General features: G+C 39.4%; 1 protein-coding gene across 3 annotated transcripts in view; it reads left to right on the top strand.

Annotated features, from left to right (window-relative positions):
- The first annotated feature begins 6,584 nt into the window (after positions 1–6,584).
- The window catches only part of prpf39 (PRP39 pre-mRNA processing factor 39 homolog (yeast)), a 44,022-nt gene continuing 27,666 nt past the window's right edge, over positions 6,585–22,940 (top strand). For 2 of the 3 annotated variants that reach the window (XR_007956570.1, XM_052018985.1), the window contains exons 1-4: positions 6,600–6,656; positions 9,070–9,530; positions 19,075–19,200; positions 19,904–20,022. Coding sequence is in view for 2 of the 3 variants with exons in the window: in XM_052018985.1 (XP_051874945.1) it covers positions 6,644–6,656; positions 9,070–9,530; positions 19,075–19,200; positions 19,904–20,022 (719 nt within the window). In the remaining variant the exon portion in view is untranslated. Of the gene's footprint in view, positions 6,657–9,069; positions 9,531–19,074; positions 19,201–19,903; positions 20,023–22,940 lie in introns of all 3 variants that reach the window. The other variant, XM_052018971.1, reaches the window with a different exon arrangement.

Genomic DNA, 22,940 nt, shown 5'->3' with positions numbered 1-22,940 from the left:
AATGTTCTGCACTAAAACTCAGCCATTTGTATTGTGTCCCTTTCGAGGATGATGGGTACATTTATGATTTAAAAATTGTTATTTTAACTTTCTTACAAGCTCTTCAGACAAAGAAAAGGCCACCATTAGCATGTGTACAGTAGAATAAATATGGAACCAGGAAATGTCTGGACTTTTGAATTTGGTGTTTGAGCCCTTTCGCTTAATGGCAGATAGAGGTACTGCTCCATGAGGAAGGTTGCTCTGTTAATGTCTCCAAAATTTTTTCCCAAAGGACAGGAGGGTAAAATGCTTGGTTAGAGGTGGCATTCACAATGAAGAAGCTACATTTTAAAATTGCAATTGTACTGCTCTATGACACCACTTAACATGCATGCGGTTCATATATTTATGACAATCAAATAAAAAACTGCAGTTGCTGGGAATCTAAAATAAAATAGAAAACGCTGGAAATGCTCAGCAGGTCAAGGCAACCTGAAATTGTAGCTCTTTCTCTTCTCATAGATATGGCCTGAGCTGCTGAATGTTTCCAGCATTTTCTGTTGTTATTCGACTATTTTTGATGATGTTTTACAGCAAGTTGTTATATATTAATGCTAGGTCGACTATAACATTTTAACTCTTCCATTGCCAACAATGTATATAACCCAGGAAAGAGGATAGAAAAAATGAAAAAGGTAAATCAAAACAAATGACAGCTTGATATACAAGAATCAGGATCAATGTAAGAAAAATGAGAAGTCAATAAAAAATGAGCAAACAGGCATCACAAGTAAAAAAAAAACTGATTAATTAGTATAGAATGGTATCTAATGTATGAGGGAATTTAAAGGCTTTTGAAATGTGTAGAAATAGTAAACGAGTTGTCAGAAGGATGAGTTTGGGCAGAATTCATGGCTAGATGTACAGTTTAGGTGGGTGTTAATCAGGAGGGCATTGACAAAGCTACCAATGGAAGATTATTCAATTTAATATTGGTGTTAGGGAGGCTTTTAAAAACAATAATCGAAGTGAAAATTTTCAAGTATGAATAATAGAGGAGAGCCATCCCGGATTTGTCAAAAGGAAATGGTGCTTGACCAACATGATTGTGTTTTGCAACAGGTGAATGCTGTGTATCTTAACTTGTGTAAGAATTTTAATAAAATACCATATACTGGGCTTGGTTGCAAATACAAAACCCATGGGATTTTACAAAACAAATGACAAAATAGCATGGATACAAAATTGTCTAAAGCAAGCAAACCATTATAGCAAATGGCTTTTTTTTTGTACTGATAGAATGTACATGCTGTATTGTCCCCAAGGTTCTGCACTGAAACATGTGTTTTTATTACACATTAAATTGGATTTGGGATCATAGAGCAAATTTTTTAAATTTGCAGATGATACCAAAATTGCTAAGATTGTAATAGCCTTCAAGACTGGCAGTTGGAATAGGAAAACAGATGACATATATAATTCAATGTGGAAAATTGCAAGAGCATAGGTTTAGGAGGGAAAAATTAGTGCTTTATGTTGGTGTCACTCAGTCTCTCCTGATCTCTACCATGGTCTTCACAAATCCTCCTTTCTGTTCTCTCTGCTCCTTTCCCCTTAACAATTTAAAACTTGTTTTCCTTCTATTTTTTTCCAGTTCTGATGAAAGGGCTTCAACCTTAAATGTTAATTGTTTCTCTCTACAAGTGCTACTTAACTAGCTTAGTATGTATAGAATTTTCTGTTTTTATTCCAGTATCTTGAGTAGTAGTTTACAGAGTGTGATGAAGACTCATGATGCTCTGGGTAAAAGGTCACAGTTACATATACGTCCCCTCTGATTCATTACTTGAGTGCCATAAGTATTGTCTAAAATCCTCTTCCTCTCAAGACTGCTTTTATACTGTTATCAATAACATGAACCCTCCTCTGATCTGCTAAATCCTTAATTTATACCTACCTAACCTCCTATTGCCTGAACTAACAGGAGCCTGTCTTGTGTATATCGATAAGATATATTTTATTAGTCACATGTACATCAAAACACACAGTGAAATGCATCTTTTTGCGTCAAGTGTTCTGGGGGCAGCCCGCAAGTGTCGCCACGCTTCTGACGCCAACGCAGCATGCCCACAACTTCCTAACCCGTATGTCTTTGGAATGTAGGAAGAAACTAGAGCACCCGGAGGAAACCCATGCAGACACAGGGAGAACGTACAAACTCCTTACAGACAGCGGCCGGAATTGAACTGAGGTTGCTGGTGCTGTAATAGCGTTATGCTAACTGCTACACTGCCGTGCCTGCCTGAAGGCACTTCCATGTTACTGCTTATGTAAGAAAATAATATGGGTAGAGCTATTAACAGAAGTTCCTTAATGAAGTGAATAAATAATGATGGCCAATAAAATAATAATAATAATTAAAGTTATGTCATATGATTAACCTCAAGGTACACCTACACTGCTTCCTTTTTTGTAGAAACAATAAACCCATTCAAAGTTTCAGTTGTTCACATACATGAAATTATACAATGTTAATCATCAACATACAATTATGAATTCAACTAACTATAAATTCACTTGATCTTTTGGCCTCTTTGCTCACTGAACTCTTCACTGGAAGTTGTACTTGACATCTTTGAAGTATCCAGAGCAGGCGCTAGTAATTCCAGTGGATCATTTCCCAAGGTAGGCTTCACACAAATCTGATCTCTCAAAAACAGAAAATGTTGGAAACACTCAGCAAGTCACACACCACCTGTGGAAAGAGGAACAGAGTTAACAGTTCAGGTCGAGGATCCTTCATCGGAAGGCCCTTAAAGCACTTTGTTTTTATTTCTGATTTCCACTATCCGTAGTTTCAATATTTGGTATTGTATCCAGTTCTGTGATTGTGTGTTCAATAGATTCTTGACACCACTTTTATATGCTATGCTATTCAAATAAAACCTAAGGCAGAGGCAAATGACTCATCAATTCCTGCAGTTGTTATAATGAAACATTATTGGATAACATTATTCCAATTGCAATAATCTCTTTTGTTGCTTCATAAGGCACTTCATTTCTGTTCCTCTGATTTCACACCATTGTGCATTGACTCCCTGAAGGCATTAAATCCAGTTTTTCCTCCTGCCCATTTTGAGATTGAAGTCACTTCTTCCGACACTCCCTGTATTGCCTCCAAGGCTTTCAACTTAGCCCGTGATTTTCAAAGAATACCATTAGTATTCTGTTTGTCTCTGAAGGTGTATTCTTTGTTAACATTACTCCGTCTTATGATAAACCCACCTCCATGAATATTATTCTCCGATTCACTGTCATGCTGCTTCACCAATGTCGTAAGAACATAAAACAGCACAGAACAGGCCCTTCAGCCCACAATGTTGTGCCGACATAGCTATTCCCTCCTACCTACAGAATGCCCATATCCCTCTATTTTCCTCTCGTTCATGGGCCCATCCAAGCCCCTCTTAAAGGCCCCCAATGAATTTGCCTTCACCACCCTATCAGGCAATGGATTCCAGGTATCCACCACTCTCTCAGTAAAAAACATATTCCTCACGTCTGTTCTTAACCTACCCCCCTCACCTAAAATATCTCATTTTTAAGCACCATTTCCACAATGGTAGCTATCCTGTATGCTCCCCTGTATATTAAGTCTACTATATAAAATAGTTTCACCTCAATTCTCTGATCTGGCAGTAAGCAGGTAACACTAAGTGATCCCTCAATGCCCAATCTGGAAATTACACAATTGTGCCACTGTCTTTCATCGACCCATGTATTCACCATCCATTTCTTTTGCTCCTCAGTTGAATGTAACAAACTTGTAACTCTCAAAAATCTCTACTGGTGCTATGTTCAGGTGTCTCTTAAAGGTTTTCATTAAGTCTTCATATTGTAGTTCAGGGCACTGGTAGACTCACTGGTAGTCTAATAGGATGCAGACCTGGGCTGAGAAGTGGCAGATGGAGTGCAACCCGGAAAAGTGAGAAATGATACACTTCGGAAGATCGAGTTAGAAGGCAGAATACAAGGTTAATGGCAGGACTCTTAGCAGTATGGAGGAACAGTGGGATCTTGGGGTCCACGTCCATAGATCCCTCTGGGTTGCCACACAAGTCGATGGGTTGTTAAGAAGGGGTATGGAGTGTTGGCCTTCATTAGTCGGGGTATTGAGTTCAAGAGCCGCAAGGTAAAGTTGCAGCTCTATAGAGCTCTGGTTAGACCACACTTGGAGTTTTGTGTTCAGTTCTGGTTGCCTCATTATAGGAAGGATGTGGAAGTTTTAGAGAGGGTGCAGAGGAGATTTACCAATATGCTGCCTGGATTGGAGAACATGTCTTATGAGGATAGGTTGAGTGAGCTAGGGCTTTTCGTTTTGGAGAGGAGGATGATAGGTCACTTGATAGAGGTGTACAAGATGATAAGAGGCACAGCTTGAATGGACAGTCAGAGATTTTTTCCCAGGGTGACAATGGCTAACACGAAGGGGCATAATTTTAAGGTGATTGGAGGAAGGTATAAGTGGAATATCAGAGGTAAGTATTTTACACAGAGAGTGGTGGGTGCATGGAACGCACTGCCGGCAGAGATTGTGGGGGGAAATACATTAGGGACATTTTAGAGACTCTTGGATAGGCACGTCCATGATAGAAAAGTGGAGGGCTATGTGGGAGAGAAAGGTTAGACAGATCTTAGAGCAGAATAAAATGTTGGCACAACATCGTGGGCCAAAGGGCCTGTACTATGCTGTAATATTCTGTGTTATATGACTCCAACCCTATCAACAACATCACCTTCTATTTCTCATGTATGGCTGTGCTCCTTTGTCCTGTATTGTTACCTGCATGTCAACAGTAATATTCATCTTCAGGAATATTTCACCATTTTCCTCACAAAGGTCAAATGCCTGAGTCTGCTCATATCTCTCCAGCCTATTGATGTACCTGTCTTTATCATTGCTCTACTGAGAGAACAGCTTTTTAAAAAAATGTCTTTTAACCAGACGCCTGTTCCTGTTTCTCTATGGTAACAAGCTCAATGGTAGTTGCTGGCTGTTGAGTCTGTTGCCATGGAGGTGAGAAGAGCAGTGCAATCAAATCAAGGAAGAGAAAAACTGCAGCTTCAATAGGTGATGAGAGAGAGCGTAGGATCTGGGCAGTCTCCCAACACATGGCATAGATTCTGCCAGTTGTCAGCAACGGCTTACACACTCTGTGCCAGCTTGGGTGCAGCCGAGGTCTCAGTGCTGAAAGGTGGTACTCTCACCCTGGTCCACCCAACACCAGCAATACCTCTGGCAACCTCTCCACACTGACCATGAGGTGTTTCATTACTGGGCCAGTGCCAATAGAGATCACAATAGGAGCAGGAGTAAGGCGCCAGGCCCCTCAAGATTGCCCTGCCATTCAATTTGATCATGGCTGATCTAGGCTGACCTCAACTCCTCTTCTGTGCCAGTGGCAGGCAAATTGTTTTTGCATAGTCTTCTCGTACTCATCCACCAAAGTGGTGTACCTTTCGGTTGATGGACACAGTGAAAGCTACCAAGTCAGTCTTGACATGATCTTAAATCATGCATGCGCTATGCTCGAACATCAAGCAGACCAAAAGTTAGAGCTATACAGCACAGAAACAGGCCCTTTGGCCCAGCATGTCCATGCAGACCATCAAGAAGCTATCTTTAATAATCCCATTTATCAGCACTTGGTCCAAAGTCGTCTATGCCTTGGTGTTTCAAGTGCCATGGATTTAATGCTCCCTGGACTCCTCTTGCTGCGATTGCATATCTTAGGTGTTGCAGGCATAGAGCATCTTTCTCATCCTTTTCAGGATATCCCAAAGTGCCTTACAGCCATTAAGGCACTGTAGTGTAGCCGTTAGCGTAATGCTTTACAGCACCAGCGACCCAGGTTCAATTCCGGCTGCTATCTGTAAGGAGTTTGTACATTCTCCCCGTGTCTGCATGGGTTTCCTCCCACATTCCAAAGACGTATAGGTTAGGAAGTTGTGGGCATGCTATGTTGGCACCGAAAGCGTGGCGACACTTGTGGGCTGCTCCCAGAACACTCTACGCAAAAGATGCATTTCACTGTGTGTTTCGATGTACATGTGACTAATAAAGATATTCATCCGTTTTAACTGACACACGCCTGAGTAAATACAAAACAGCAAAATAAAAAGTTTTATTAATCATTGCTAAAACCCTTCCGAAATTGCCATCGAGTTTGACACAGTTACTCTCCTGCTGTTTTTTCTTGCTGTGATATTTCAATCCAGTGACGCCTTTACTGGTTTGTTATAAGCACGCTACCTGTCGTCCTTGAAAAAATGGGTCATTGTTTTAATTATATATCTGCTGCAATTTCAAGAGGTGAACATGTGGAGCTTTTTTAAAAATTACTTTCCTAAAAGTTGCTTAAATTAAATCATCCCGTCATCACCCCCTCCAACCCACGACGACGACGACAAGCCCTCCCGGAGGAGACTGCTGCCTATCACATGCTCCCTCTCCGGGGACGCCCAGGCGCGGATGGTTCTCTCACTGTTTACAGTACGGATGACGTCAGAGGTAGGTGGGTGGGCGGGGCTTTGGTGTTGTGCGCCTGCGTGTCAGGAGCGCGGGCGGGTGGGCGCAGCCACGGCGTTAACGGACCGCAGGATGGCGGCGCGGGGTGAGTGCTGACGGTGAAGCCGTGCGGCTGAGTGGCCCTGCCGCCGCCGGCAGCGGGCTCTTGCCGCTCCTTGTTATCACAGGCTAGCTGCGCGCCGCTTGCGTTGCGGCCGGGCCTCGGGCCTTGCTCGAGCCCGGGTTCTCAGGCCTAATCTCGGGGACGTGTAGGAAAGGCATCGGGCCCGGGTTTTGAGGGCCGCCGGCCCCGGACGTCGCCCGGTCCCGGGTCCTCGCGGTGCGGTGATGTGCTTATGTGGGGTGCGGCTATGTCTAAATATATCAGTTCTCATCCCCCGCTGGCAGCCGGGGGTCATGAAGTCAGCCACGCAGTTTTCGCTGTGGCTGCCAGAACACCTGTTCCCTGGAGTCGTGTAGTTAATCGTTGAAAAGTCTAAACTTAGTGTCAACTTCCACTCCGTGTAACGAAGCAAAACTCTTAGAACATTGTCCTCTCAAGACGTTATGGTAAACCTCCAGGACCTGTTTTATGGAGACCACCATAGTATCAGCTGTGGCTCCATTGGCAGGATTGTCACCTCGCTTGAGAAAGTCGTGGGTTCACACTCCAGGCACAGGACATTAGATTGACACCCCAATGGGATATTGTGGAGATGCTTTGTTGTCAGAGGTGCTGTCTTTTGAATGTGACGTTAGAGAAATAACTTGAAAAGTTAATCCTGTTTCTTTCCCCACTGCTGTTTATTAAGTATTTCTACTTTTTATTCCACATTTCCATGTAGTTTTTTTCTGCTTTAAGATCTTATATTTGGTCATTCTTAGTTTAAACCAATGTGCTTGACAAACACACACTTAACAGATTGTATATTATTTAGAATTTAATGTTCATTCTCAAGAAGGGTACTAAAGCAATTAATGTATTATGTGGGTATCTCTTACCAGTCCAATTCAATCCAAGTATTCAAGCCAAAGTGTAAAAATTATCTCTACAGAAAACATTAACAGCACAGGCTGGGCATTATAATTCTTAAAGTGCTTACGGCACAAAGGGAGACCATAGCCCATTGTATCCATGCTAGCCCTTTCTCCATTGCCTTGTAAATCTTTCCTCACCACATAATAATTCATTTCCCTCTGGAAGTTTACAGTGGAACCTGTCATATTGGCAGGCAGTACATTCCAGATTCCAACCACACGCTGAATTCTCTTTCCCTTTATACCTGTGACCGCTAGTCCTCAGATCACTCCATCACCTTATCCGCTATTCACGCTGTTTAGACCCATCATTATTCTATCAAATCTCTCCTCAGCCTTCACTAAAGAAAATAGTCCAAATTTATCCTTGTAACTATTATCCCTCATCCCAGGAACCTTCCTTGATAATCTCTTCTGTAATCCCTCTGATGGCTTCAAATCCTTCCCATAATGTGGTGACTGGAATCGAACACAATACTCCAGTCAAGGCTGAACCAGAGTTTTTTAAAGGTCCCTGCTTTTATACTTGTGCCTTTATTGATAAAGCCCAAAATTATGTGTGTGCACATACCCTCGGGTTCCTCTGCTCCGGCATCCTTTTGAGAACAGTGAACTTAATTCTATTTTGTGTCTCATTCTTTCTACTGAAATGTATCACCTCACATTTCACTGTGTTAAACTCCTACCATGCATCTACCCATTCCACCAGTCTGTTTCCTGCTGCTATTGATTTATTGCTCACTGTTCAAAAATAGAAGCAAAGGTTTTTCATTCTGTTCCTTTCTAGCCTATTTCCCCCTCTCATAAACCCACAGATTTTGTACTAAATTTTCTCAGTTTTCAACATCAATGCCATAACAAGAATAAATTTTCCCTTTTACCACTTTCATGAGAATAGTAAAACAATGCAAAAAGCTCATTTCTCATGTCCACTGGGAGGAATGGCACTAGCAAATATTCTGTCTAGCTTGTTTGCAAACATTACTTTGTCTAAATCTACTGAATATCTTTATGATACTCTAAGAAAGATACGTGATCAACAAAGATATTCAACCCATGCTTCCCAATTGAGAATGTCCTCTAATTAGGATTTCCATTAATTTTCATTTAAAGACTCATATAAAGTTAGCATCAAATTTTCTAAAATTGCAGATAAAGTGCATTTTCTTAATCACAGTTAAGCATTTGGACTTGAGTAATGTTGAAATGTTAAAACTCCTACATTGAGTGATCAGAGTATACTCTTGCATCCTGATGTTAAAGAAAAACAAATTAATTTCAACTCTGATTTAGATGTTACTGATTAGTAGTAGTAAAGCAATCTCTTAAAACTGAATTAATTTGCATATCTTTTTCTGATGAGAATCCTTAGTGATAGGTTTGTATTTGTAAAGCAATGAAACTGCGGAAAAGATGAATTTTGGAGAATTGTTTTGGGGTATGATCAATGTCTCTAATTTTCTATCTGTCTACTTTTTAAGGCTTAAGTGAGACAGCATTGTCGCAGAACGATGGACTTGCTTCCATTGATGAAAGTGACTTGTATAAAAATATCTCCACCACAAACAATTCTCTTCCAAAAGAGATGCTCGTGCCAGACTCTCAGCACTCCGATACAGATGAGATCTCAACTTCTGAACCACAAGCTTTAGTAAGTGAAAATAAAGTTATTGAACAGGAAACTAGTATGGAGCCCTTTACAAATTTGCCACAATCATTAGCAGTGCAAGTGGAATCTCCTGAAGGTTCAGCATCAATGGACACTGAATCTCAAGCTGAGAATTCTTCACCAGATAGAATAGTGGAAGATATAGAAAATGCAGGACTTAATGATTCTGAAATTCCCTTTCCTGCGGAATATGAAAAGTTTTGGAAGGTGGTTGAAGACAATCCCCAGGACTTCACAGGTTGGACATATTTGCTGCAATATGTAGAGCAGGAGGTGAGTAGATTATACAAAATATTGCTTCATTGTTTTTCATCACTTCCACAAAAGCATGCTTAATATACTGGTGTGTTGTCATATTTACACCGAAAGCTTAGTTATTTCATTAACAGAATTTTTATTGCTGGTGTGAGTAACAATTCCTATCAATTGAAAAAATATGGTGCATGGCAAGCTAGATGATTGTCAGACTTATGAATTCAACCAAATGTGGTCATTTAGAGATGTATTGCCATTGCTTCTGTGTAAATATCATTTTAAAAGATTTACAATTAAGATTTCATTATGGTTCATTGCTGAGTCCTTGGGTGCTAATTTCAACCATAAAATAAACGTTGGTTATCTGCTGTGTCATTCATCAGGAGTTTGTATATTATTATACAATAATTTTTTTTAAAGAGTTTCTCTGTTAAAGAAAATGTATTTTTCTTACTGCAATATGATAAATTATCACTGAAATCCTACCTCTGTAGGAATTATCATAACTAATAATCTATATTTATTTGGATTAAATACCTATAGAGATCAACAGAATTCATAGTAGAGGTGGTCCCCAGGTTACATAAGGGTTCTGTTCCTGAGAACTGTCCATAAGCCAATTGTTTTTCTCTTCCCCCCCCCCCCCCCACGTAAATCAGAAATGTCTCTTTGCTACAGCTATCCAAATTGTATCGCCCAGCATATATTTTCTATAATTTCATTTCATCAACTATCTTCTAGATTCACTCTAACATTACCCTTAATTAAACTGATGGAACATATACTGTATACAGTTTTTAATGAATACCATAAACTATTATTATCTTGAAAAATTCTTTAAAAAAATTTATGGGTGAATTTGCATAAAGTCAAATTTCCCTAAGTCGAGTCTTCCATAACCTGGGGAGCCCCTGTACTATTAATTCTATCTGGTAGCTAGAAAATGGAAAACATCTTCCACATTAATAATTTGATATTATTTTTAAAAAATGTCAATTTATTGTATAGATGCTTATAATGATAATGCTGTGGCCAGGCATAGTGGAGGGGATTGCATAATTGCTTTGTCAGTCCAGTTTAATGGCTACACAACTCTAAATAATTGTGATTTCAGCATTTATTTTAAAATTAATTATCCTTCACGTTGCATTTTTCTGGAGGAATTACCCTGTGTTTATTGGGAGAAGTTATTGTGGTTTCTATTCCCTTCCTTGCTTTTGAATGAATTGACTACTGTGCAAGATTGTGAGCCATAAGCACTTCCCCTCCAACTAATAAAGTATTATAAATACAGTTTATGTCTGATCTGCAAAATGGACAAATTAAAAGTACTGGTAGATGAACGGTGTACAATTACTCGTAAAAAAAAAAGTTATTGTGTAATAATTTCACTTTTAAGATAACTGCAAGACACATGTTAGTAATTGAAAAGTCCTATGTGAAATGTTCCACTTCCAGAGACCAAAGCACCTCTTCAGATGAACAAATAAATTATTTTACATCTTCCAACTTGCTGTTCAGCTCTCACAATGAGGTCCCTGCATTTGCTTTGCTGAACATCTCTGTTCAATCTGAATTTTAGATGCCACCACTTTGATTCTTCATTGCACTCTGAACTCTCTGTCCACCATTCCAACAAAGCCCAATATAAACTTGAGAAACACTCCTTCTTCGTCATTGCAGCTTGGTACATTGCAGCTCTCGGGAGTCAACCTTGAATTTAGCAATTTCAGGTAATCAGCCTTTCCCATTTGTATGACGGGGAAGTTCTGATGAGAATTCATGAACTTCATATTTCTCTTTCAACTGATGCTGTCTGATATGCGGAGTTTTACAGTTTCTATTTTGTACCAGATTTGCATCACCTGCAATATTTTGCTTCTCTGGTGTTTTTTATTTCACAATTCCATCATTATTTTAATCTTCTCCTTTCTTTTACCTTTTCTTTTATTCCTCTCTTCACAGCTGCTCCAGATAGACAGATTATGTGCCATTAATAAAATACCTTAAGCATCCTCTTTCAGCTGGCATCACCACCCACTGGATGAATAACATCTGTTGGTTTCCACTCTTCACCATTTCCACTCCCACTTTTTTGCAAATTTTCCCAGTTCTGATGAAGGTTCATAAATCTGAAATGTTAACTGCTTCTCCACAGTAACAGCTTGACATGTTGAATATCTCCAGCATTTTCTGGCAGCGTTTATCTTATAAACTATAATCTATTTTCCGGGGGAGAATATTTCATTTATTACACACCATTGAAATTCAGTTTGCAGGATCAATGGATGCCAATATGTTAACTCTGGAGTGCAAAGAAAGGTTTGTAGATATAGATCTATGGTAGAGTTTATAAAAGTAATTTTTTGTTGTTTAGTGTAATATGCACATGTTGTCTTCACATTTAATTCACACCAGCTGTTGTTGCCTTGTAAGTTTTAGGAATTTTTAGATTTTTAGCCTAGGTATCTGCAGATTGCTTTCATGGGATATATTCCCTAACCAAAGAAATGTTGGTATTCTGGAAAGGGTGGAACACCATGAAGAAATTAGAGTGAATTGACTGGATAACCTGTTATTGTGGGATAGAATCTGTCAGTCTGTATTTGCTCACTTTCTATTGGTTTGCTGCAGAATTTTGGGGAAAACTATTGAAGTGCACTTAATGTACATTGGTTCAAGAAAGTGACCTATCATTACATTCTCGGTTTATCAAGATTGGGTCCAATTAGTGCATTCTTTCAAATATCACCCTCATTCTTTGAACAATCTTTTAACAAATTCTCCAGCTTTTGTATTGGTGGGAAGTACATTTTAGCATCCCAGTCATTTACCCAGTTGTGTGAATCTGGAATTTAGGCCTACCCTTGCATCATGAAAAGATAATGTAAATTTGATTCTTCTTTGGTTGGAATTAAAGTTTTACTGATAACTGCAGTGTACATGCACCATTACTGAGTGTGTTTGATCATCCCTTAAGCTGATAAAGTATAAAATTAGTTTAATAATAAAACAGTGTATAGTTATTTTGTCACTGCTGTCACAAACCAGCAACAAAAGAAACACACTGAGCATGATTCAGTGTTAAAAACTATTTTATTAATCACTATTTATGATAATACGTAAAATAAAAGTAAAAAAAAATGTTAGTATGTTAGAATTCAAGAATGTTAAACCTCGAACGTTAACCCCAAAACTAAACTCTTCGTGTGTGTGTGTGACAAAGTCCAAAATTCCCAGTTCCTGAATGGTTCTTAAAGTTCAGTTCCGCAAGCCATAAGGTGAAACATGAGCAAGGGCTTCTTCAACAACCACCGTTGTCTGAAGATAAGATGTAGATGTAGAAAAACATAGAGAGAGTACATACGAAATCCAAATGTTCCACGATGGAACCCAAACGACACTTCAGTGTTTACTCGGTAGTGACTTCCTCACCCCGAAAAGCATCCGAACCGTGGTCGTCCACATACAAATACCTGTTTCCTTCTACAGGTCAGCAACAAAGTGAACTCCACCGGATTACTTCCAACTTCCATACATGGATTTCAGTGGCAAACACAGTTATTGTTTCTCATCCATCGATAGAGAAAACAAGCAGGCTGGTGTCTCTCTCCCTTCTCTCTCTCTCCTCTTCTTCTTCTGACTTCTTCAACAACGTCATTACGTCCTTTATCTTCTATTGACGTAAGCACGCCCCACACACACATACACACACACTCTCTATCTTAAAGGGACTTTCACTGAGTCCATAACACCTCCCACCTAAAAAAAAAATTTTCCCAAGAAAATTTTAACCGCGCATACAGTTAGTAATGTTAATAATTATCATGCTACACAACTACAGACTATCAGATTAGTACAGATACATGTTTCCCATTTAACATCGGGAAAGACAATCAGCAATCACATTATCTTTGCCTTTAATGTGAGTTATCATGAGATCAAACTCTTGCAAAATTAAACTCCAGTTTAACAGCCTTCTGTTCTTGTTTTTGACTCGGCTCAGAAACACCAATGGGTTATGATCTGTATACACAGTCAATGGTTTCTGAGCGGTGCAAACATATACACTGAAATGTTGCAAGGCTAAAACAAGCGACAGTAATTCTTTCTCTATGGTGGAATAATTCTTTTGATGCTCATTAAATTTCTTTGAAAAGTAAGCTACAGGATGGTCAATATCATCAAGGTCACCCTTCTGCAACAACACAGCTCCTGCAGCTTCATCACTGGCATCTACTGCTAATGAAAATGGCTTTTCAAAGTCAGGTGTTCTGAGCACAGGATGGTAGCATAAAATGGCTTTCAGCTTCTCAAATGCTTCTTGACAAGAATCTGTCCAAACAAACTTTACTCCCTTCTTCAGAAGATTAGTTAGGGGAAGAGCAATATCAGCAAAATTTTTACAAAATTTTTGATAATATCCAACCATTCCCAAAAATCTTCTAACAGTCCTCGTACCTGTGGGAATAGGGAACTCAGATATTGCTTGAACTTTTGCCTGAACAGGAGCTTGCTTGCCTTGACCTACAACATAACCAAGATACGTCACAGTGGCATGGCCAAATTCACTTTTAGCCAAGTTAACTGTAAGGTTAGCCTTGGAAAGTCTTTCAAACAACCTTTCTAACGCAGAGATGTGATCTTCCCAAGTATCATTCCCAGTCACTAAGTCGTCAATGTAGGCATCTGTATGTTTTAACCCATGAATCACTGAATTAATCATTCTTTGAAATGTTGCCGGAGCATTTTTCATTCCAAATGGCAAAACATTGTATTCATACAATCCAGAAGGGGTTACGAAGGCTGAAATTTCCCTTCCTCTATCTGTTAATGGAACACACCAGTACCCTTTTAATAGGTCAATCTTTGTAAGAAATTTTGCCTTTCCCACTCTGTCTATGCAATCATCCACCCTAGGAATAGGGTAAGCATCTGACTTTGTTACAGCATTCACTTTCCTGTAATCTGTGCAAAATCTAACAGTTCCATCAGGTTTAGGTACAATAACACAGGGCGAACTCCAATTTGAAGTAGAATGTCTAATAATATCATTTTCCAACATGTATTTGATTTCCTGATCAACAGGTTTACTTTTTCCACATTCATTCGATATGGGTGTTGTTTGATTGGTTTTGCATCCCCAACATCAACATCATGGGTAATTATCGATGTTCTGTTTGGAACATCTGGGAACAGATTTTTAAATTTTAAAATTAATTCTCTCATCTGTTGTTTTTGTGAAACTTGTAAATGGTCCAACTTCGTTCAAGGTTCTCCAGGATATTTTGGTTTTTCAGTTTCGATGGAACAATATTTGGTCTAAATTGGCCTTCCTCAACATCAACATCAGGCATTCTAGAAACAACCTTTACACCATCCACCAAGGCCACAACTGAATCCCTCTCATAATAAGGTTTTAGCATGTTTACATGACAGAGTTGTGTTTTCTTGCGTCTATCTGGTGTTTTGATTATATATGTTAGATCAGTCACTCGAGATTCAATAACATAGGGTCCAGAAAAACGAGCTTGCAAGGGATTATTTTGGCTAGGGGAAAAATACCAATACCTTTTGCCCCACTGCGAATGTCCTAGGCCGAGCACGTCTATCAAAATATGTCTTCATTCTTATCTGGCTTGTTTTCAGATTCTCTCTCGCTAGCTGGCAGACTCTCTCCAACCGAGTTTTAAATTTTTGGACATAGTCCAACAGACTCAAGTGAACTTCTTCATTTACCCATTGCTCTCTTAACAACTCCAAAGGTCCTCTCACCTGATGTCCAAACACAAGCTCAAACGGACTAAATCCTATTGACTCCTGGATCGATTCTCTAACGGCAAACAAAAGTAAATGGATACCTTCGTCCCAATCCTTGGTGTTTTCAAAGCAATAAGTCTTCAGCATATTTTTGAGAGTAGAATGAAATCTCTCCAGAGCTCCTTGAGATTCTGGGTGATATGCAGATGATACAATCTGCTTTGCTCCCAGCTCATAGACTGTTTGTTGAAAAATTTTTGACATAAAATTACTACCTTGATCAGATTGGATTTCTTTTGGCAAACCAAACAAGGTAAAAAATTTTACAAGAGCCTTTGACACCGTCTTGGCCTTAATATTTCTAAGGGGTATTGCCTCTGGAAATCTAGAAGTGGCACACATGATGGTTAACAAATACTGATTTCCAGTCTTAGACTTTGGTAATGGGCCAACACAGTCCACAATCACCTTCGAAAAGGGTTCACCAAAAGCAGGAATTGGTTTCAAAGGAGCCACAGGGGGTTTTTGATTTGGTTTACCTACCATCTGACATGTGTGGCAGGTTCGACAAACATCACCACATCTTTTCTCAAACCAGGCCAATAGAATTGTTTCAAGATCTTCCCTACAGTTTTATTCACACCAAAATGACCACCCAAAGGCATACTATGGGCCAGGTTTAAATCTCATCCCTATAAACTTTTGGAACAACAACCTGATGAATAACTTCCCATTCCTCAGTAACAGGAACATGAGGAGGTCTCCATTTCCTCATTAACACTCCATTTTTGACATAGTATCCAGTTGGCACTTTTTCAATCTCCTCACATGAGAGTGCTTTTTCTTTCAATTCTGTCAACTCAGGGTCCTTTGTCTGTTCCACCATAAAATCCTTCCTTGACAAGACAAATCTTTAAATTCAGGCTCACTGTAAGGATGTTGATCCTCCAGTGAAGACAGAAAAGTCTCAGATAAGGCATCAAAATTTTCTTCCTGTTTAGGACTGTCACAAGGAACCACATCAGACTGCATCGGACTGTCTGTCTTGGCTAATTCTCTAGCTCTAGCTCGAGTCACCGCACATGATGGGTAAACATCTGAATCATCCTCAGACTCATCAATCCTTGGTTTGGTCGTTAACCGTACCACAGGATCACTTTCTCCATTTGCAAGGTCATTTCCCAATAACAAAGAAACTCCTTCCACTGGCAAACTAGGTCTTATCCCTATCTCGACTGGTCCTTCTACGAACTTTGACTTTAAAATCACCCTGTGAAAAAGGGACAGACATGGTCTCACCTGTAACGCCTCGTACTAGATTTACTTCACCAGTGTCACTTTCTTCACCAAAATTTAAAACACTGTCCAGCAAGAGAGATTGACTAGCCCCAGTATCTCTAAGAATTTTCACTGGCACCTGGGGTGACTCATCATTCAGTGAAACAAAACCCTCTGATACATAAGAACGGAATTCTTTTCTCACCTCCTCCAACTTTTCCGCTTTTTCCCTCTTGCAAGGACTGATCTTTAACAGCATCTCCTAAACCTTTTTGATTTTTAATTGCCTGAAAGCAAGCATTGGGCCCAGCTTCCTTCTTTTTCTTCAAAAGGGCACAATTAGATATCACGTGGCCAGGTTTCCTACAGTAATAACAAGTACGCTCAACAGGTTTCTCCAGCCCTGGCTTCTTTTCATCTTTTCCTTTTTGATTACCTCCCAATTTAATCTCTGGTTTACCTGGATTGTCTTTGTAACTCTTTTGAAAGGTTTTAGGTTGTCCCCATTTGGATTTATGGGTTTAAAGCATAATCATCTGCCAACCTAGCAGTTTCTTGTAAAGTTTCCACTGCCTTTTCATTTAAATATGTTGTTAATTCAGCTGGAACACATCTTTTAAAGTCTTCCACTAGTATCAATTCTTTCAATTTATCAAAATCCCCATCTACATTTTTAGCCATGTACCATCGTTCAAAACATATTCTCTTTCCATTGGCAAATTCCATATAAGTCTGATCTGCAGATTTCCTCAAGTCTCTGAATTTTTGTCTATAAGCCTCAGGGACCAATTCATAGGCCTTCAATATAGCTTGTTTTACCTTGGTATAATCAGCTGCATCCTCAACAGACAAAGCAGAATAAGCTTTTTGAGCTTTACCTTTAATCACACTCTGTACCATAAGAGTCCATCCTTTCCTTGGCCAGTTTGAACTCACAGCAACCTTTTCAAAATGTTGGAAATACTGATCAACCTGATCTTCCTCAAAAGGAGGGACTAATCGAACCTCCCTACTGGCTGAAAAACCATCATCAGAATCAGATTCCGAACTCCTACGCTTCATTTGTAACTCATGCTGCCTCTTTTTCTCCTCGTTATCCAGCTCCATCCTCTTCATTGCTAGATCAGCCTCTATCTTCATCTGAGTTATCTTTTGTTCGGCCTCTAATTTCTCTCGTTCGGCCTCTATCTTTAACTGAGTTTGCTCTCGTTCAGCCTCTATCTTTGCCAGCTGCACCTGTGCCTCAGAAATTGCTATTTCACTGCCAGGAAACTGTTTTAACACTTCCTTCTCAAGCACCTTCTTTTCCACATAATGGCCAGCTATCAGTCTCTGAATATCTGCCTTTCTCATAGACTGCTTTACTTCTGTAAGGTTTAGCCTTGTAGCAATCTTTATCAGATCATCCTTTTTCGCCACCTCCAATCCCTTTTGGGTTGGTGACTCCAAAAATGCCTTAATATCCATTGCTGCTGGTTTCCACACACACAAGCCAATTAAAAAGAATTTATCAGACCTTCCTCAAAAATCTTTGGATTGAATCCCGAACAAATCTCGTCAATCTGGGGTACAATCCCAGACGACACTCGTTAACCTTGGGAACTATCCCGGACGAGCCCCCAATTTTGTCACAAACCAGCAACAAAAGAAACACACTGAGCATGATTCAGTGTTTAAAAACTATTTTATTAATCACTATTTATGATAATACGTAAAATAAAAGTAAAAAAAAAATGTTAGTATGTTAGAATTCAAGAATGTTAAACCTCGAACGTTAACCCCAAAACTAAACTCTTCGTGTGTGTGTGTGACAAAGTCCAAAACTCCCAGTTCCTGAATGGTTCTTAAAGTTCAGTTCCGCAAGCCATAAGGTGAAACATGAGCAAGGGCTTCTTCAACAACCACCGTTGTCTGAAGATAAGATGTAGATGTAGAAAAACATAGAGAGAGTACATACGAAATCCAAATGTTCCACGATGGAACCCAAACGACACTTCAGTGTTTACTCGGTAGTGACTTCCTCACCCCGAAAAGCATCCGAACCGTGGTCGTCCACATACAAATACCTGTTTCCTTCTACAGGTCAGCAACAAAGTGAACTCCACCGGATTACTTCCAACTTCCATACATGGATTTCAGTGGCAAACACAGTTATTGTTTCTCATCCATCGATAGAGAAAACAAGCAGGCTGGTGTCTCTCTCCCTTCTCTCTCTCTCCTCTTCTTCTGACTTCTTCAACAACGTCATTACGTCCTTTATCTTCTATTGACGTAAGCACGCCCCACACACACATACACACACACTCTCTATCTTAAAGGGACTTTCACTGAGTCCATAACACTGCTACAAAAGATGAATTTCAGTGAATAATTATTGTACGCTAAATGGAAATTTGAAAATTTTGAATTCTAATTGTAGTAAATCAAAATGCAACCATATAATTGAGTTCAGGAAACAAAGTGGTGCCTGAAAGGTAATGTGTGTATATGTGTTGAAAATAAACTGAAGCATTTTTTTTTACAGAACCACATTCTGGCAGCCAGAAGAGCTTTTGATCATTTTTTGTCCCACTACCCATATTGTTATGGCTATTGGAAAAAGTATGCTGATCTTGAACGGCGACATGACAACGTGACAGAGGCAGATGAGGTGAATGATTTCTTGTGACTTTGTCCTTCTATTTGCATTTCACTTTTAATTTTAATCTGGCCATGTCTCAGATTACTACAAGCCATATTCTACTCAAAAGGCTAAAACAAACCATGTTTGTAAGAGGTTTTGAGATTTTGATTTTGGCTTTAGTAAATAATTTTATGGTCTCATCCACTTTTTCAGAGTTAAAATAAAAATATTTTCCCTTAGCAGTTTTCAGCTAATGTCTTCTCTCTTTGTTAACAGGTTCATTAGTACAACAGTTTGTCGAGCTTTGCAGTGCAAATCAATGCAGTTTAACAAGTAGGGCAGGGCTTTTCTGACAGTTTTACTTGGGTGCTATGATTTTTAAACCCAATTATTTTTCCCTATATTTATGTTTGTGTTTTTATTTTTGCTGAATTTTATTACATTTGTGGTTAGAGGCTGTCAGTGATGTTCTAATGGGTCTGTGCCCTATGGTCTGTACCCCAAGCCTGCCCTACCTTGTCAGAATGCAGGAGCCATCTCACACTCTGAAGATCAAGGCTGTACGCGTGGAGAGCAGAACATTGTGATGTTCTTACCACCCTCCACATAATGGTAATGGATGATTATTCAAACAAATTCCTGGAAAGTAACATTTTCAGTATACAGACTCTGCTGGTGGTTTTTTATTATTAAATTAGTTTTAGTTATTACTAGAAACTCTTTGTCACAGGTGTACCGACAAGGACTGCAAGCAATCCCTCTTAGTGTTGATCTTTGGCTCCACTATATCAATTTTTTAAAAGAGACCTTGGATAGCAACAATCCAGAGACTGATGCAAAAATAAAAAGGTAATATTGGATTGGCACCTGAATTTTGGTGACATGATAATTCAATTTGTATCTTTCTGCTGACTTTGACAGTAAATTTCATAAGAATAAATTGATTAAACTGGAAGTTATACTTTATGATTTGATTCTATTAACCATGCACCTTCATGATTCATAGAATTTTGGAAATTTTAAACAAGAGGCTTGCTCTAGCTTCTTTGTTGTAGAAAAATGTATAACTTAAAATAGTCTTTTCTGACCTTTTGTCATGAGCTTGAGTTTAAATGTTTTATCTGCAGCTCATGCTTGTCTCTCTTGCTGAATTTTATCACATTTGCATGACATTGAAGTTTTTTGTGTCTGTACTCTATTTTCTGCTCATATTTGATACTTGATTTATTATTGTCACATGTACCAAGATACAGAAAAAAGCTTTGTTTTGCATGCCATCCAGACAGATCATTCCAAACATAAGTACACTGAGTACAAAAGGAAATGCAATAACAATGCAGGATAAGGTGTTACAATTAGAGAGAAAGTGCAGTGCACTTAATAAGACAAATAAACCAGAAAAATAAGCTGCAACGGCTGTGACGAGGTAGATTGAGGGATCAAGTTTTTTTCTTTATCGTACAAGAGATCCATTCAAGAGTCTTATAACAGTGGGATTGAAGTTACCCTTGAGCCTGGTGGTGCATGTTTTCAGGGGGAGAGAAGAGAGAATGACTGAGGAGGGAAGGGTCTTTGATAATGTTGCTGCCTATCTTTACTGATCGCAATCTGTTGGTCAGGAGGTCAAGGATTCAGTTACAGAGGGAGGAACCGAGTCCTAGATTTAGGAGTGTGGAGATGGGTTTGTTTGGAATTATGGTATTGAAGGCAGAGCTGTAGTCAATAAATAGGAGTCTGATGTAGGTGCCTTTATCATTAAGGAACATTACCTTATTTTTAATAGAAAAAATTTTAGAGAAGTGTGATATGAATCCCTTTGGGTAAGGAAGTTAGGAAGTTTTTGTTATTTTTAATATAGTTTTTTATATAGTTTTAATTTATTTAGGCTAAATAGCCATTTGTTGTAAATTTCTATGATTCTGTGGTGGTGGGAACTGGAATGGAAACAGGCACAGGGAGAATTTGTAAGTTCTACAGATAGCACAGAGATTAGTTTTGAATCCAGGCTGCTGGAATTGTGTGCAGCAGCTGTGCCATTGATGTGCCCAATGCTGGAGGAACTCAGTGGTGGAATATGCTGGAAACTTCAGCAGGTCTGATATCATCTGTAAAGAGAGTTAATGTTTCAGATTGGTAACCTTTCAGAAATCGAATGTTGTAATTTGCAGAGAAGTTGGAGAGGGGACAAAGACAAAGAGAATGTCTGTTTGAATGACGTAAGGTGGTGGTACAAGCTGGGAAAGGATGGTGAAGGCATGTTAATGAGACATGTAAATAGAAGGAAATGGAAAAAGGGAAAAAGCTCAGATGTATGCAAAACACTGCAGTTTCTGGAAAGCTGAAATAGAATAGAATACTGGAAAAACCCATCTAGTCAGGCAGCATCTGAGAGAGACAAAAAACTGAATTGGCCTTAAAACTTGGTGAATTTTAATCAGAAATGGTCAGTCCTGACACAGAATATAAGGCTAGTTATCTGAAATTGAGTCCTGACGGTTAATGTGCCTATCAGAAAATGAGATGCTATTCCTCAAATTTATGTTTTGGGCTTTTTGGAAGTGAAGAAGCTAAAGACAATTTGGAATGGGATGGAAAATTAAAGTGAGAGGCAGCTGGAAGGTCAGGGTCATCTTTGCAGGTCACAACCTTTGGTTTATCCAGTGTGAGGAGACCACATCGAATATCAAAAACATTGGAATTACAAGGGAATTGCTTCACGTGGAAGTAGTAAGGAGGCCTCTAAATGATAGAAAAGAAAGGGGTAAAAGTGCAAGTGTTATCTCCTGCAGTTGCATGGGTCACTGGTGTAAGAAGAGGAGTGGGTGTTGTTGGAGATGGAAGATGGAATGCTCCCTTTGGAATGATGGAGGAAGAAAAAATGTGACTGGTGTTTCATTTATATTGAAGATGGCAGGATCATGAAGGTTGTGGAGGATCATCCATTGAATCTGTTCGCTGGTGGGATGGCAGAGGAGGACAAGGAAAATTATTTCCTTGTACTGGATGGGAGGAGAGTGGATGGGGGCAGAAGTGTAAGAAATGGAATAGAAGGGATAGAATTGGTGGGTTGGGAATGAAGTTTGTGATGTGAATCAAGTAAACAATTTTTGTCTTTCAAATACTTGAAGAAAATCTCTGCGCATCCAGACAGTTTGTTAGGCAAGCAGTCTAACAATTTAGAGAGAAAAGACATCAAGAAAAATTGTGGTGAAACAGATCTGAGTGTTGTTAGCGTAAACTTTGAAATGGACGTGGTTTCAGATGATATTGCCAAAGGGCAGCTTGTAGATGAGAGGTAGAGGCCATAAGTAAAACCTAGTGGTAATTCTGTGGGAAGGATAAAAATGTTTCCACCCAGCTGGTTATTTATAGTGAGGAGAAGTTAGAGGAAGAATGTATGAAGGACAAGGGGCCGGGGGAGGACAGATTATCACAGTACATGGGATTTCTTTAATGATTTTGATCAGTACTATTTCAGTACAGTGGCAGGAACTGAAACCTGATTGGAGGGGTTCAGACAAGGGGATCTAGGAAAGATGGATGCAGTTTGAGGGTCATGTTCAATGATTTTAGTGCTGAGGTTGAGAGGGTTAAGAGTTTAAGGTGCTGAGGTCGAGAAGGTTGAGAGTTTCAAGTTCCCAGGAATGAACATCACCAATAGCCTGTCCTGGTCCAACCACGTTGATGCCATGGCCAAGACGGCTACCAGCACCTCTACTTCCTCAGGATGCTAAAGAAATTTGGTGTGTCCTTTTTGACCTTCACCA

Source organism: Pristis pectinata, chromosome 1 (genome assembly GCF_009764475.1).
Source record: "Pristis pectinata isolate sPriPec2 chromosome 1, sPriPec2.1.pri, whole genome shotgun sequence".
Lineage (NCBI taxonomy): Eukaryota > Metazoa > Chordata > Chondrichthyes > Rhinopristiformes > Pristidae > Pristis > Pristis pectinata.
Note: the sequence above shows the minus strand (reverse complement) of the source record. Positions and strands in the feature narration are given on the sequence as shown.